The following is a 17,208-nucleotide window of genomic DNA, read 5'->3' as shown; positions in this document are numbered from 1 at the left end:
TCTCCATTATATATCCTTGGCTCCTTTTTCAAAGATAAGGGGACCATACGGGCTTCCCTGATGGTGCAGTGGTTGAGAATCTGCCTGCCAATGCAGGGGACACGGGTTCGAGCCCTGGTCTGGGAGGATCCCACATGCCGCGGAGCGACTAGGCCCGTGAGCCACAATTGCTGAGCCTGCGCTTCTGGAGCCTGTGCTCCACAACAAGAGAGACCGCTACTGTGAGAGGCCCGCGCACCGTGATGAAGAGTGGCCCCCACTTGCCACAACTAGAGAAAGCCCTCACACAGAAACGAAGACCCAACACAGCCATAAATGAATGAATAAATAAATAAATGAATAAATAAAATTAAAAAAAAAAAAGATAAGAGGACCATATGTGCATGGGTTTATCTCTGGGCTTTCTATCCTGTTCCATTGATCTATATTTCTGTTTTTGTTGCAGTACCATACTGTCTTGATTACTGTAGCTTTGTAGTAGAGACTGAAGTCCGGGAGCCTGATTCCTCCAGCTCCATTTTTCTTTCTCAAGAGTGCTTTGGCTATTCGGGGTCTTTTGTGTTTCCATACAAATTGTAAAATTTTTTGTTCTAGTTCTGTGAAAAATGCAATTGGTAGCTTGATAGGGATTGCCTTGAATCTTTAGGTTGCTTTGGGTAGTACAGTCATTTTCACAATGTTGATTCTTCCAATCCAAAAACATGGTATATCTCTCCATCTGTTTGTATTCAATTTCTTTCATCAGTGTCTTATAGTTTTCTACATACAGGTCATTTGTCTCCTTAAGTAGGTTTATTCCTAGGTATTTTATTCTTTTTGTTGCAATGGTAAATTGGAGTGTTTCCTTAATTTCTCTTTCTGATTTTCTGGCATTAGTATAGGAATACAAGAGATTTCTGTGCATTAATTTTGTATCCTGCTACTTTACAAAATTGATTGATTAGCTCTGGTAGTTCTCTGATAGCATCTTTAGGATTCTCCATGTATAGTATCATGTCATCTGCAAACAGTGATAGTTTTACTTCTTCTTTTCTGATTTGGATTCCTTTTATTTCTCTTTCTTCTCTGATTGCTGTGGCTAAAACTTCCAAAACTATGTTGAATAATAGTGGTGAGAGTGGGCAACCTTGTCTTGTTCCTGATGTTAGAGGAAATGGTTTCAGTTTTTCACCACTGAGAATGATGTTGGCTGTGGGTTTGTCATATATGGCCTTTATTATGTTGAGGTAGGTTCCCTTTATGCCCACTTTCTGGAGGGTTTTTATCATAAATCAGTGTTGAATTTTGTCAAAAGCTTTTTTGCATCTATTGAGATGATCATGTGGTTTTTATCCTTCAGTTAATTAATATGGTGTATCACATTGATTGATTTGCGTATATTGAAGAATCCTTGCATTCCTGGGATAAACCCCACTTGATCATGGTGTATGATCTTTTATGTACTTTTGGATTCTGTTTGCCAGTATTTTGTTGAGGATCTTTGCATCTATGTTCATCAGTGATATTGGCCTGTAGTTTTTTTGTGTGTGTGTGTGGCATCTCTGTCTGGTTTTGGTATCAGGGTGATGGCCTCATAGAATGAGTTTGGGAGTGTTCCTCCCTCTGCTATATTTTGGAAGAGTTTGAGAAGGATGGGTGTTAGTTCTTCTCTAAATGTTTGATAGAATTCACCTGTGAAACCATCTGGTCCTGGGCTTTTGTTGGAAGATTTTTAATCACAGTTTCAATTTCAGTGCTTGTGATTGATCTGTTCATATTTTCTATTTCTTCCTGGTTCAGTCTTCGAAGGTTGTACTTCTCTAAGAATTTGTCCATTTCTTCCAGGTTGTCCATTTTACTGGCATATAGTTGTTTGTAGTAGTCTTTCATGATCCTTTGTATTTCTGCAGTGTCAGTTTTTACTTCTCCTTTTTCATTTCTATTTCTGTTGATTGAGTCTTCTCCCTTTTTTTCTTGATGAGTCTGGCTAATGGTTTATCAATTTTGATTATCTTCTCAAAGAACCAGCTTTTAGTTTTATTGATCTTTGCTATCATTTCCTTCATTTCTTTTTCATTTATTTTTTATCTAATCTTTATGATTTCTTTCCTTCTGCTAACTTTGGGGTTTTTTTGGTTCTTTCTCTAATTGCTTTAGGTGTAAGGTTAGGTTGTTTATTTGAGATGTTTTTTGTTTCTTGAGGTAGGATTGTATTGCTGTAAACTTCCCTCTTAGAACTGCTTTTGCTGCATCCCATAGGTTTTGGGTTATTGTGTTTTCATTGTGATTTGTTTCTAGCTATTTTTTTATTTCCTCTTCAATTTCTTCAGTGATCTTTTAGTTATTTAGTAGCATATTGTTTAGCCTTCATGTGTTTGTATTTTTAACAGTTTTTTTCCTGAATTCATATCTAGTCTCATAGTGTTGTGGTTGGAAAAGATACTTGATATGATTTCAGTTTTCTTAAGTGTACCAGCGCTTGATTTGTGGCCCATGATATGATCTGTCCTGGAGAATGTTCCATGAGCACTTGAGAAGAAAGTATATTCTGTTGTTTTTGGATGGGATGTCCTATAAATATCAATTAAGTCCGTCTGATCTAATGTGACTTTTAAAGCTTGTGTTTCCTTACTTATTTTCATTTGGGATGATCTACCCATTGGTGAAAATGGGATGTTAAAGTCCTCTACTATTATTGTGCTACTGTCCATTTCCCCTTTATGGCTGTTAGCATTTGCCTTATGTATTGAGGTGCTCCTATGTTGGGTACATAAATATTTACAACTGTTATAGCTTCTTCTTGGATTGATCACTTGATCATTATGTAGTGTCTTTCTTTGTCTCTTGTAATAGTCTTTTCTTTAAAGTCTATTTCATCTGATATGAGTATTGCTACTCCAGCTTCCTTTTGATTTCCATTTGCATGGAATATCTTTTTCCATCCCTTCACTTTCAGTCTGTATGTGTCTCTACATCTGATGTGGGTCTCTTGTAGACATCATATATACAGGTCTTGTTTTTGAATCCATTCAGCTAATATGTTTGTTTTGGTTGGAGCATGTAATCCACTTACATTTAAGGTAATTATCAATATGTATGTTCCTATTATTTTCTTAACTGTTTTGGGTTTGTTATTGTAGGTCTTTTCCTTCTTTTGTGTTTCCTGCCTAGAGAAGTTCCTTTAGCATTTGTTGTAAAGCTAGTTTGGTGGTGCTGAATTTTCTTAACTTTTGCTTGTCTGCAAAGGTTTTAATTTCTCTGTTGAATCTGAATGAGATCCTTGCTGGGTAGAGTAATCTTGGTTGTAGGTTTTTCCCTTTCGTCACTTTAAATATGTCTTGCCACTCCCTTCTGGCTTGCAGAGTTTCTGCTGAAAGATCAGCTGTTAACCTTATGGGGATTCCCTTGTATGTTATTTGTTGCTTTTCCCTTGCTGCTTTTAATATTTTTTCTTTGAATTTAGTTTTTGATAGTTTGATTAATATGTGTCTTGGCATGTTTCTCCTTGGATTTATCCTGTATGGGACTCTCTGTGCTTCCTTGACTTGATTGACTATTTCCTTTCCCATGTTAGAGAAGTTTTCAACTATAATCTCTTCAAATATTTTCTCAGGCACTTTCTTTATCTCTTCTTCTTCTGGGACCCCTGTAATTTGAATGTTGGTGCTTTTAATATTGTCCCAGAGACCTCTGAGACTGTCCTCAATTCTTTTCATTCTTTTTTCTTTATTCTGCTCTGCGGCAGTTTTTTCCACTATTTTATCTTCCAGGTCACTTATCCATTCTTCTGCCTCAGTTATTCTGCTATTGATTCCTTCTAGAGTATTTTTAATTTCATTTATTGTGTTGATTCATCATTGTTTGTTTGCTCTTTAGTTCTTCTCGGTCATTGTTAAACACTTCTTGTATTTTCTCCATTCTATTTCCGAGATTTTGGATCATCTTCACTATCATTACTCTGAATCCTTTTTCAGGTGGACCGCCTATTTCCTCTTCATTCGTTTGGTCTGGTGTGTTTTTACCTTGCGCCTTCATTTGCTGCATATTTCTCTGTCTTGTCATTTTACTTAGTGTGTTTGGGGTCTCCTTTTCACAGGCTGCAGGTTGGTAGTTCCCATTATTTTTGGTGTCTGCCCCCAGTGGGTGAGGTTGGTTCAGTGACTTGTGTATGCTTCCTGGTGGAGGGGACTGATACCTGTGTTCTGTTGGGTGGGGCTGCATCTTGTCCTTCTGGTGGGCAGGGCTGCATCCGGTGGTGTGTTTTGGGGTGTCTGTGAACTTAGTATGACTTCAGGCAGCCTCTCTGCTAATGGGTGGGGTTATGTTCCTGTCTTCCTAGTTTTTTGGCATGGGGCCTTCTGCACTGGAGCTTGCTGGCCGTTGGTGGAGCTGGGTATTAGTGTTGAGACGAAGATCTCGGGGAGAGCTCTCGCCAATTGATATCACGTGGGGCTGGGAGGTTTCTGGTGGTCCAGTGTCCTGGACTCGGCCCTCCCACCTCAGAGGCTCAGGTCTGACACCCGGCCGGAGGACCAAGACCCTGCCAGCTGCATGGCTCAGAAGAAAAGGAAGAAAGAAAGAAAAGAAAAAAAATAAATAACAGACGGAACTCTAGGACATGTGGTAAGAGCAAACCTAAACAGACAAAATCACACAAAGAAGCATACACATACACACTCACAAAAAGAGAAAAGGGGGAAAAAAATCAAAAAAATCAAAAAATTAAAAATTAAAAAAGGAACAGAGCAACCAAACCAATTAACAAATCCACCAATGATATTAAGCACTAAAAACTAAACTAAGATAAAAATAAAACCAGAAACCAATTAGATGCAGAAAGCAAACCCTAAGTCTACAGTTGCTCCCAAAGTCCACCACCTCAATTTGGGGAACATTGGTTGTCTATTCAGGTATTCCACAGATGCAGGGTTTATCAAGTTGATTGTAGGGATTTAATCCACTCCTCCTGAGGCTGCACAGAGAAATTTCCCTTTCTCTTCTTTGTCCACACAGCTCCTGGGGTTCAGCTTTGGTTTTGACCCTGCCTCTGGGTGTAGGCTGACCTCAGGAGTCTGTTCCCCACCCAGACAGGAGAGGGTTAAATCAGCAGCTGATGAGGGCTTTTTTGCTCACTCAGGCCAGGGAGAGGGAGGGGTATGGTAGTCATAATTGGATTGTGGGGCGAGCCTGTGGCGGCAGAGGCTAGCGTGACATTGCAACAGCCTGAGGTGCACTGTGTGTTTTCCCGGGAAAGTTGTCCTTGGATCACAGGACCCTGGCAGTGGCGGGCTGCACAGGCTCCCAGGGGGGTGTGGGTAGTGACCTGTGGTTGCACACAGGATTCTTAGTGGCAGCGGCAGCAGCATTAGCGGTTCATGCCCGCCTCTGGGGTCTGAGCTGATAGCCATGGCTCGCACCCATCTCTGGAGCTCGTTTAGGTGGTGCTCTGAATGCCCTCTCCTTGCGCACCCTGAAACAATGGTCTCTTGCCTCTCCGGCAGGTCCAGACTTTTTCTCAGACTCTCTTCCGGCTAGCTGTCATGCACTAGCCCCCTTCAGGCTGTGTTCACGCAGCCAACCCCAGTCCTCTCCATGGGATCTGACCTGTGAAGCCCAAGCCTCAGCTCCCAGCCCCCACCCGCCCCGGTGGGTGAGCAGACAAGCGTCTCAGGTTGGTGAGTGCTGGTTGACACCGATCCTTTGTGCAGGAATCTCTCCACTTTGCCCTCTGCACGCCTGTTGCTGCGCTCTCTTCCGTGGCTCCGAAGCTTCCCCCCTGCCCACCCCTTGTCTCCACCAGTGAAGGGGCTTCCTAGTGTGTGGAAACTTCCTCCTTCACAGCTCCCTCCCAGAGGTTCCCTATTCTTTTGTCTCTTGTTTTTCTTTTTTCTTTTGCCCTACCCAGGTATGTGGGGATTTTCTTGCCTTTTGGGAAGTCTGAGGTCTTCTGCCAGCATTCAGTAGGTGTTCTGTAGGAGTCGTTCCACATGTAGATGTATTTTTGATGTATTTCTGGGGAAGAAGGTGATCTCCACGTCTTTACTCCTCTGCCATCTTGAAGGTCTCTTCTAGGGATGCCTTTGACAAGATTTGAAAGACCTTTATACTGAAAACTAAAATAATTGTTGGGAGAAGTTAAAAACAGCCTAAAGCAATGGAAAGATATACTGTGTTCATGATCTAGAACACTCAATATTTTTAAGATGTTAGTTCTCTCAAAATTGATAGATAAATTCAGCACAACCCTAATCAAGACCCTAGGAGGTTATTCTGTAGAGATTATTAGGTTGATTCTAAAATTCATATGAAATGTAGAGGACTTTAAAAAGCCAGAACAACTTGACAAAAAAATGAAGTTGGAGGGCGTACCTACCTGACTTCAAGACTTATTATTAACTCACAGTAATCAAATCAAGAGAGCTTGTTAATGAAGAGATAACATCTTTATTCACCATAAAGTTGGGCAAAGAGATCAATACAACACAATAGAAAATCTGGAAAGAGACTCACATATATATGGTTAATTGACTTTCAATAAAAGTATAAAGATAGTTCAATTGGTGCTGAAACAATTGGACATCCATATTAAAAAAAATAATTTGCAGTATATATGAAATTAACTCCAAATGTATTATAGTTCTGAACATACAGGAGAAAAATCTTTGTGGTATTAGGTTATGCAGAGATTTCTTAGACAAGGACAAAGCATGATCCATAGAAAAAAAGTAATAGATCAGACTTTCTCAAAATTAAGAATGTGTATTCTTCAAAAGTCGCAGATAAGAGAATGAAGAGAGTAGCCACAAATCACAAATCTGATAAAGAACATGCATACAGAGTGTATAAAGAACTCTCTAAACCTAATGAGAAGGAAAAAAAAGGGCAAATATTTGAGAAGACACTTGATCAAAGAAGAAATAAACTTGTGATAAAGGTGATTGATTATTCACTAGAGAAATATAAATTAAAACATAGTGAAATACCACCACGTATTAGAATATAGAATAAAACATATTAGAATAAAACAATGTTGGCAAGACTGTGGAACAACTAGGACTCTTCTTTGCTGTTGATAGGAACATGCAGCAATGCAACTACTTTGGGAAAGACTTGGGCATAAAGATTCCTAGAAGCTTTATTTGTTATAGCCCCAAACTAGAAGCAACCCAGAAGTCCATGGAGAGGTGAATGGATAAACAAATTGAGGTACATCTGTATGATGGAATATTACCCAACAGTAAAATGGATGAGCTATTGATACAAACAGTGATGTGGGAGTGTCAAAATAATCATGCTAAGTGAAAGAAACCAGACGAAGGATACATACTATTTGATTCCAAATACGTAAAAGTCAAGAAAATATAAACAAATCACTCATGGCAGAAAGCAGGTGAGCTATTGCCTGCAAGGGGATAGAAGAGAGAACAGGATTACATAGGTTTATGAGAAAATATCTACAAGTGATGGGTATATACATATGTCAAAACATCAAATTGTATACTCTTTTTTTGTACACTCTTAAGATATGTGTGCAGTTTATTGTATGTCAATCATAAAACTATTCTTTAAAAGTACTTACCCTTGTGGAACTTATATTTTACTGGGGAGGAGGTGTAATGACAATACACATGTATTTTGCACGTGTATATATAGGTATGTATGTGTCAGATGTTGAAAAGTCTTTTAAAGAAAAATAAAGCAGTGTGAGGATAGAATAATGTGGAGGGCAGCTGTTTGAGAGAGGAGGTCAGGTAAATGTAGTATCATGACATTTGAACAAAGACTAGTTTAAGCTCCCTGTAATCTTTTGAAAACTGTTTAAAGATTTCTTTCAGTTTTTTTTAAAGTTTCAGGTGACCATTCTCTCTCTCATCTAAAAAAATAACAGCTATCCCCTAACTTGAAGGCAGATTTAAGATTTACATTTCTGCCATCAGAAGGAACCAGATGGGAAGGGTGGGCAGAGGTAAGCAAGACCTACTCCACATGTCCAATAGAAGCCCATTTCTGCTCAAAGAATTTCTTGTGGTTAATTTTTTTTTATTGAAAGGATGAGACCTATTTTTTGAACATTTGTAGAATGGTGAATCAGAAAGAAAGTCACAACCAGAATCCCAGTCTCCTACTTGCCTGCCAGAGAGGCAGTTATCCCTCAGTTTTGTAAAAGGAAAACCAAAAATTCTCCCGTCACTATCATCGTTAGTGTGTGTGCATGTGTATGATGCCGGTGAGGGACTTTAAAAATCATTGCTCTTGTGGAACTTTTATTTTATTGGGAAGGAGGTGTAATGGTGGTGCATGTGTATATGTGTCAGATGTTGAAAAGTCTTGAAGAAAAACAAAGCAGTGTGAGAATGAGCTTTTGAATGAATGGAAGAGGGAAGATTTCCATCAGTGGAGTGAATTGCTTGCTTGTTTCCAGTCATCCTAACAGAGCAGCTACAAACGTGTTCTGGTACCTTAGCAGCGATTACAGCTCATCAGTGGAACCTGAATTTGTTTCAGTTCCCAAAAAAGTGATTGCTAATGATAGAGACTTTAGAATATCTGTGTACTGGAGACATAGAGAAAGAATGTTAAAAAGAAAAGAAATTTAAAATGCTTTGTAACATGTGCTGTAAACTGAAATGTGGTCCTTTATTTCGAAAAAATGCTTTTAATTCTGCTCACCCCTTGGTTTTCTAAAACATAGTCTGAAAATCCTAAAGATGCCACCAGAAAACTACTAGAGTTAATCAATGAATTTGGTAAAGTAGCAGGATACAAAATTAATGCACAGCAATCTCTTGCATTCCTATACACTAACAATGAAAGGTCAGAAAGAGAAATCAAGGAAACAATCCCATTCACCATTGCAACAAAAAGAATAAAATACCTAAGAATAAACCTACCTAAGGAGGCAAAACACCTGTATGCAGAAAACTATATGACACTGATGAAAGAAATTAAAGACAGTACAAACAGATGGAGAGATATACCGTGTTTTTGGATTGGAAGAATCAACATTGTGAAAATGACTGTACTACCCAAAGCAATCTAAAGATTCAGTGCAATCCCTATCAAATGCCAATGGCATTTTTCACAGAACTAGAACAAGAAATTTTACAATTTGTATGGAAACACAAAAGACCCCGAATAGCCAAAGCAATCTTGAGAAAGAAAAACGGAGCTGGAGGAATCAGCCTCCCTGACTCCAGACTATACTACAAAGCTACAGTAATCAAGACAGTATGGTAGGGGCACAAAAACAGAAATATAGATCAGTGGAACAGGATAGAAAGCCCAGAGATAAACCCACGCACATATGGTCACCTTATCTTTGACAAAGGAGGCAAAAATATACAATGGAGAAAAGACAGCTTCTTCAATAAGTGGTACTGGGAAAACTGAACAGCTACATATAAATGAATGAAATTAGAACACTTCCTAACACCGTACACAAAAATAAACTCAAAATGGATTAAAGACCTAAATGTAAGGCCAGACACTATAAAACTCTTAGAGGAAAACATAGGCAGAACACTCTATGACATAAATGACAGCAAGATCCTTTTTGACCCACCTCCTAGAGAAATGGAAATAAAAACAGAAATAAACAAATGGGACCTAATGAAACCTAAAAGCTTTTGCACAGCAAAGGAAACCATAAACAAGACGAAAAGACAACCCTCAGAATGGGAGAAAATATCTGCAAATGAAGCAACTGACAAAGGATTAATCTCCAAAATATACAAGCAGCTCATGTAGCCCAATATCAAAAAAGCAAACAACCCAATCCAAAAATGGGCAGAAGACCTAAGTAGACATTTCTCCAAAGAAGATATACAGATTGCCAATAAATACATGGAAAGATGCTCAACATCACTAATCATTAGAGAAATGCAAATGAAAACTACAATGAGGTATCACCTCACACCAGTCAGAATGGCCATCATCAAAAAATCTACCAACAATAAATGCTGGAGACGGTGTGGAGAAAAGGGAACCCTCTTGCACTGTTGGTGGGAATGTAAATTGATACAGCCACTATGGAGAACAGTATGGAGGTTCCTTAAAAAACTAAAAATAGAACTACCATATGACCCAGCAATCCCACTACTGGGCATATACCCTGAGAAAACCATAATTCAAAAAGAGTCATGTACCACAATGTTCATTGCAGCTGTATTTACAATAGCCAGGACATGGAAGCAACCTGAATGTCCTTTGACAGATGAATGGATAAAGAAGATGTGGCACATATATACAATGGAATATTAGACAGTCATTAAAAGGAACAAAATTGAGTTATCTGTAGTGAGGTGGATGGACCTAGAGTCTATCATACAGAGTGAGGTAAGTCAAAGTGAAAAACAAATACCGTATGCTAATGCATAATGTGGAATATAAAAAAACGGTACTGATGAACCTAGTGGCAGGGCAGGAATAAAGAATCAGACGTAGAGAACTTACTTGAGGACACGGGGGGAATGGGAAGCTGGGATGAAGTGAGAGAGTAGCATTGACGTATATACACTACCAAATGTAAAATGGATGGCTAGTGGGAAGCTGCTGCATAGCACAGGGAGATCAGCTCGGTGCTTTGTGACCACCTAGAGGGGTGGGATAGGGAGGGTGGGAGGGAGACACAAGAGGGAGGGGATATGGGGATATATGTATACATATAGCTGATTCACTTTGTTGTACAGCAGAAACTAACACAACATTATAAAGCAATTATACTCGAATAAAGATGTAAAAATAAATAAATAAAATAGCATGAATTAAAAAAAACATTGGAGAATAATTTAAAGATTTTTGTCTTATTTAACATAAATTTGGTGACAGTAACAGCGGAAAATTCATTGAATGATGCCAGTTGTGTATTTGTTTCTGTAAAATGTTTATAAAATATACTAATTTCTGTCACTGTGTTTTCCATTTTTCTACCTGAATGGTATTCGTCAGAGCACATACTCTGACTCCACGCCCTGAGTCTGGGCTTCCTATGTTAAAAAGAAACCCGTAGGCTCTCACCTGTGAGGCTGGAGCCCTGAGAACCAGGAGCCCCCTCCTGGTTCCTGTCGCTCCCAGCCAGCAGAGATAGGGGAAGTGGAGGTTCACGTGGCTCAGGCTTCTGTAATCTTCAGCACCCCAAGACTTTCCCCCACCCAATGCCTGCTGCTGGTCAGAGGCGAATGAGTCCAGTTCTCTCAACCCTAGAGCAGTTACTCTTAATCTTTTGGGTCATGGTTCCCTTTGAGGAACAGGATAAAATCTATGGACAAAACGTTTGCACGTCACTTCGGGGGCTGCCAAGAACCCCTGTTCCAGAGGGTTTCAAGCAAGCAGAGTTATATTTCTTTGCCAAGTATAGAGGCAGCACTCAATCTGTGATCTACGTAACAACTGTGTAGGTAACAACTATGTTATTAAATTGCACTTTTAATAATAACCTGTTCAGCTAGGCACCAGGAAGAGCTAGAGAGAGCCAGCAAGGTTGTGCTTTTCCTGCACTAGGAAGAGCCTACGTTTTGTTTCAGCAGCCCAAATCCATTGGTTTTGTATGTATTCTACTAGGAAAAAATATTAGGACAGACTTTTCAGTATCCTCTTCCCACCCTATTTTTTGTTTTTTGCTTTTTTTTTTTAAACATCTTTATTGGAGTATAATTGCTTTACAATGGTGTGTTAGTTTCTGCTTTATAACAAAGTGAATCAGCTATACATATACATATATCCCCATATCTCCTCCCTCTTGCATCTCCCTCCCACCCTCCCTATCCCACCCCTCTAGGTGGTCACAAAGCACCCAGGTGATCTCCCTGTGCTATGCGGCTGCTTCACACTAGCTATCTATTTTACGTTTGGTAGTGTATATATAAGTCCATGCCACTCTCTCACTTCGTCCCAGCTTACCCTTCCCCTCCTCGTGTCCTCAAGTCCATTCTCTACATCTGCGTCTTTATTCCTGTCCTGCCCCTAGGTTGTGCAGAACCTTTATTTTTTTTTTAGATTCCATATATATGTGTTAGCATACGGTATTTGTTTTTTTCTTTCTGACTTACTTCACTCTGTATGACAGTCTCTAGGTCCATCCACCTCACTACAAATAACTCAATTTTGTTTCTTTTTATAGCTGAGTAATATTCTATTGTATATATGTACCACATCTTCTTTATCCATTCATCTGTCGATGGACACTTAGGTGGTTCCTTAAAAAACTAAAAATAGAACTACCATATGGCCCAGCAATCCCACTACTGGGCATATACCCTGAGAAAACCATAATTCAAAAAGAGTCATGTACCACAATGTTCACTGCAGCTCTATTTACAATAGCCAGGAGATGGAAGCACCCTGTTCTTTGGTTCTCAATTATTCTGTTTCACACAATCCCTCAAATATTATATAGAGCAACCAGGTCTTGACTGTGAAGCCAAATACCACATCTACCTTACACAGTCACTGAGCAGTCTAGCCTCTTGCACTATTCATTTAGTATTTGCTCTCTAATTTTATCCTAGAAATGAATTTTCCTAAACTGAAGTCTGTTAACAGTACTCTTTTGCTTCTTACAGCTTGTACCTCCTTTTAAGCCTCAAGTAACATCTGAGACAGACACCAGATACTTTGATGAAGAATTTACAGCTCAGACTATTACAATAACACCGCCTGAAAAGTGTAAGTAAATCTAGAAGGAAATTGATCATGTTCTAATGCAATTGAAGAAAACAGCCATTTTTTTTAACTGGATATTTTCAAGGTCAAATTCCACAGTGACTTATTCTGTTCCATTTAAGGACATGGGGTTTTCAATGTGGAAATATCTAAATACAGGTAGCTAAGAGAAAAGTTTTTTTGAGTAAAAAAAAATTATATATGGAAAAATTGTAGAGTTGAGAATTATAGACTAAATTATAGACTAACTAGCCCTTCCTTACTATTCCCTAATAGATTATTTTGACATCAGCTGAAAGGATTCTGAAATGAAGACCTCCCACGTTTCCCACTGCTCATTCAGACACCACCTTCAAAATTTTGCTAATTCTGGTCTCCTGCTTACTTAGTAGTTTTTAAATTCACTTTAAACTGAATCACTCTTTTTTACTTAGCTGTGTCTTAAGCAATAATATCTGTGAAGACATAATTTGGTTTGCTAGTAATTTTTGATATTATAAATTAAATTACATATCTATTAAAACTATACATTCATGCACCACTTAAAATCATTCCACATGTACTAGTGTGTGCCCTACACTTTGGTGAAGACCTTTCACTTAAAGGGAAGAAAAGGTTGTTATATAATTTATAAACATTCTCATATGCTGACAGAGGTCTGCATTCTGTCATCATTAGTTAAGGAGTAAGGATAAAATTGAGTTTCAGGGACACATTTGGATAGCTAAAAGATTTCTTCAGTCACACATCTTTTGGCTCACAATAACATCATTTTAGTTTTTTTCTCCTTTTCTTTTTTATTATATCCTTTCCTACATTCCTTCTCCTCTCTTTCCTTTTTAAAAGGCAGATTAGTTGATAGTGCTAATTTACACTGAGAATCCATGAGAGGGAAGATTGAAGTGCTGTTTCAACTGCGGATGTAGTCAGTTGATTACAGCATTGACAGGCAAACTAGGAGTCATCTAGGCCAAGAGTTTTTAACCTGAGACCCAGGGCCTGACAAAAAGAGGGACTGTGAACCCTGTGACATGAAAAATATAACTATGTGTGCATATGCACTTTTCTTTCCTTAGACTTGCAAGAGGTTAAGAGCCTCTTAACTTTCATTTTATAAGGGAAGAAATTAAAACCCAGAGAGAAGTTGAGCTTCCCTAAGCCCCGCAGTTAGTGTTAGCTGTAGTCAGGAGCAGGAGTTACAGCTTGGCCAACGATGCCCAGGTTAAGCTGTGAAAGGGCAGTATGTTGAAGCACTGCTCATGGTTTGTCACCAGTGGTGGGTGAGGGCTTCACTGCTAGAATCAGGATCTCTGAGAGTTGAAGATGATGTTAGGAAGCCTGTGGAGTTGTGGGCAATCTGCTAAGGACCGTCTGAGTAGGAGCAGTGGGCATAGCCTTGGCATGGTTTCCCCTGGCCCAGCGCGGGCTGTGGTGATACAATTGTCAGAAATTCTGGGCGACACCACTGAGTTGTTGGACTGGCCTAGGAGTACTTCCCACCCTAGAGTCTCATCGTTTGGATATAACCTTAATTGTAATCAGACCACATCGTTCCCCTGCTTCCAACCTTCCAGGGGCCCCACTGCTGCTCTCTAAAGGCAGCTGCTCACACTGGCTGCACGGCTGTGTCAGATCTGGTCCCATCCTCCTCTCAGACCTCATCCTGTCCATCTTCTCCACAGTCCCTGGGTTCCAGCCCCACCTCGAACACGCCTCGCTGTGCCTCGCTGTGCCTTGGTACTGTGTGTTTACTCTTCTCTGCCTAGAATTCTCTTTTCCCAGACATATGCATGAATAAATTCTTACTTGTCCTTCAGATCTCTTTAAATGTCACTTTATCAGAAAGCTTTCTTTAGCCTCCCGACCTTAAAAACAGTGCAGTCCATCAGACCCCATCACCACCCCCGCCCCCCCCCCGCCCCAATTCTCTACATTGACACCTTTACTTGCTGGTATTCTTCTGGTTAACTTGTCTCTTTGTTTACTGTCTGTTTCTCCAGCTTGAATGCAGTAGCTCTGAGAAGGATTTGGTTTGTCTTGTTCACTGCTAACCCCAGCTCCGAGTTAGGTACCTGGCTCAGCATAGGTATTCAGTGAATATGTGTTAAATGAGTAAATAAGCGGATTATGGCGAGGCCTGGTGGTTTCAGGGCCAGAAGGAGGCCCGACTCTCTCCAGGCAGTGCTGTTGCCCGTCACAGCCCAGAATCTGTGTCTGGCTTACCTCCTCACGTGATTTCACAGGGAGCTTTGCGAAGTTAAATAGAGCTTTTGGTATTTGTGGATTCTAATTCTTAGGACAAACTAAATGTGCTATTTTGAAAGTCATAGAAATAGGTAGGCTGTGTAAATAAATGCAAAGCCATGAGTGCATATTTTACTCCAAAAAGTTAAAAGTAAAATCCCAGTGTGGAAGAGAATGATGGGATTGAAGAAAGCCCTGGACTTAGACCCTGCTTTGTGTCCTGGCTGTGCCCCTCACTAGCTCTGGAATGTGACAGGTCAAAGGGGAGTGCAGGGCTGATCATCTCCAGGAGCCCCGTCTTTCCCCTGTGTGTGCCTGAGAAGCCATCTCTTTAGGAAAGGCACCCAGAGTTCTCTATAGGTTTAAATAACCCTATTTTTAATTTTATTTAAGCATCAGGTTAACCAATCCACAGTGTTCTTTGTTCTGTGACCCACTATGTGAAGGATGATGGTAGGTAAATACCTAGCAAAAAAGAGTGGACATGGGGATGGGGATGGGGGAGGGACTACTAAAATATCATGCTAGCAGTGAGGCGTGGCCCTGCCCTGATACTGGGCCCTAGGTGGCCCAAAAACGTGCATCCAGCAAGCATCATCTAGACTGACAGCGTGTACCACAATCTAGAGGCAGGAGGACCCTGTGGACCTGCCAACTTATTTTCCAATTCAGGGTTTCTAGAGAGAAAAATCAGGGGAAAGAGCTCAGCAGGTGGGCTGAGGCCAAGGTGTGGACACCAGCAGCCTGTCCTTTGCGGCTCCCAGCACCAGGCCGCGGGGCTGGGCTCCTGCCTTAGGGAGTAGCCTCAGTAATTGTGGACTGCAGCCCCTGGGTTCTTCCAGGGCACAAGGGCAGTGTTTTCTCTTGGATGATCCCTGGGTATATCCTAAATCCCCTTAAGAGGCAGATCAAAGGAAAATCTGTGAAGCCTTGAACTGTGATTACATTTGACATAATCTTTTCTTCTTGCAGCTTTGAATAGTGTTGCTGGTGAGAGACCACTGCAGCTCTCAAGCTGCTAAAAGCACAGAGGTTTTGTTCATAAAAACCCACAGTAGGACCATTAAGTTAGCGATTGTCTTCCCACTTGCCACCTTGCTTTTATAAAACAGAATGGAGTTATTTTTTAGAACAAATCAGCAGTTAGAAAGGCAAATGTTCCTTTTTTACAAACAGCTGCAGTAACATGCCAGATTTTCCTCACTGGTGTTAATTAATTGAACAGATTTTGGAATGTGTCGTCTTGCATCATATCCATTAATGGTCCTCTGCCCTCCTCTTAGAGAAGAAGAGGATTTGTTTGAGCTCCTAGTAGCTTTTGCTGCCGTATAATTAGTTTGGTTAAATGTTCTAAGGAAGTTGGGCAGCTAATGCTGCCTGGATCCAGGGATTCAGATGTAGAATGTAGGGTTGATCACCGTTTTCTTTTCCCGGATGCGTGCTCTTTGGGGTTTTTTGCATAGTTCATGTCCATCATCATCACTGTTCCCTCTGAACCTTCCTTCAGTGCAGGAACGTATTTATATACGTTGACTGGGTGTGAAGGCCTGGCTGGGGCAGCCGGCTGTCCTGTCAGCTGTCACTTGCATCCAGCTCTCCTCCTTCCACAGCCCCGCTGGCCTGCACAGCACTGAGGGCCCAGGGGAAACCCTCATTCCTGCCCCAGCGCCTTCCCAACTCTCAGCTCCTCTTGGGGCCATGATCAGAGACTTGCCCCTCACTACTGCCAAGCTCAGAAGAACAGGAGGGAGATGGAGGGAGAGGGTGATATAATTGACTTTAAAGAAGATGCAGATGCGGGGCCCTCACATGGTTATCAACAAGATTTAGATTTACGTTCGGAAATGGGATTAATTTGTTACTAAAGTGACAGAATGAAGATTCTCTTTTAACTTTCAGCTGACACTGCAGCCTCATAGCAACAATACTCCTTGGAAAGGAAACTCAACCCCTCCTCCTGTCGAGAGCCAGGCTGCCCTGGGCTTCAGGCCTCCCTGCCCTGGTGCAAGGCCTGGTGGCAGCCCAGCGAGCTGGGCAAGCCCTTCTCTGGCGGACAACACCAGGCTTCCCACATGTGCTGTCTGTTCGCTGTGCAGAAACACACCCAGCAAAACAAAGCTGCCAGCGGGGAAAACTATTCCTTTGAAATGTGATTGGCATGTGTCAGAGTCTGAACATTAAGATTTTAGCTGCCTTTCCCCTAGAGAGTTTTTAGAGTTTTGCAGAGGTTTTATATGCCATCCACAGCTCCTACCATCTTTAGTATATCTGAAAATACTGCGGAAGGTGTTTGACCTAAAAGATGGTTTGCTTGGTACCTAACTG

At 40.7% G+C, this 17,208-nt stretch overlaps 1 protein-coding gene across 4 annotated transcripts in view; it reads left to right on the top strand.

The window, feature by feature from the left end:
• The window catches only part of AKT3 (AKT serine/threonine kinase 3), a 392,845-nt gene that overhangs the window by 370,619 nt on the left and 5,018 nt on the right, over positions 1-17,208 (top strand). For all 4 annotated transcript variants that reach the window (XM_036863102.1, XM_036863094.1, XM_036863086.1 and 1 more), the window contains one exon: positions 12,540-12,642. In XM_036863102.1, coding sequence (XP_036718997.1) covers positions 12,540-12,642 — 103 coding nt within the window. The remainder of the gene's footprint in view (positions 1-12,539; positions 12,643-17,208) is intronic.

The sequence above is a fragment of the Balaenoptera musculus genome, chromosome 1 (assembly GCF_009873245.2).
Source record: "Balaenoptera musculus isolate JJ_BM4_2016_0621 chromosome 1, mBalMus1.pri.v3, whole genome shotgun sequence".
In the NCBI taxonomy this organism is placed as follows: Eukaryota; Metazoa; Chordata; class Mammalia; order Artiodactyla; family Balaenopteridae; genus Balaenoptera; species Balaenoptera musculus.
This window is presented reverse-complemented; position numbering and strand designations above follow the sequence as displayed.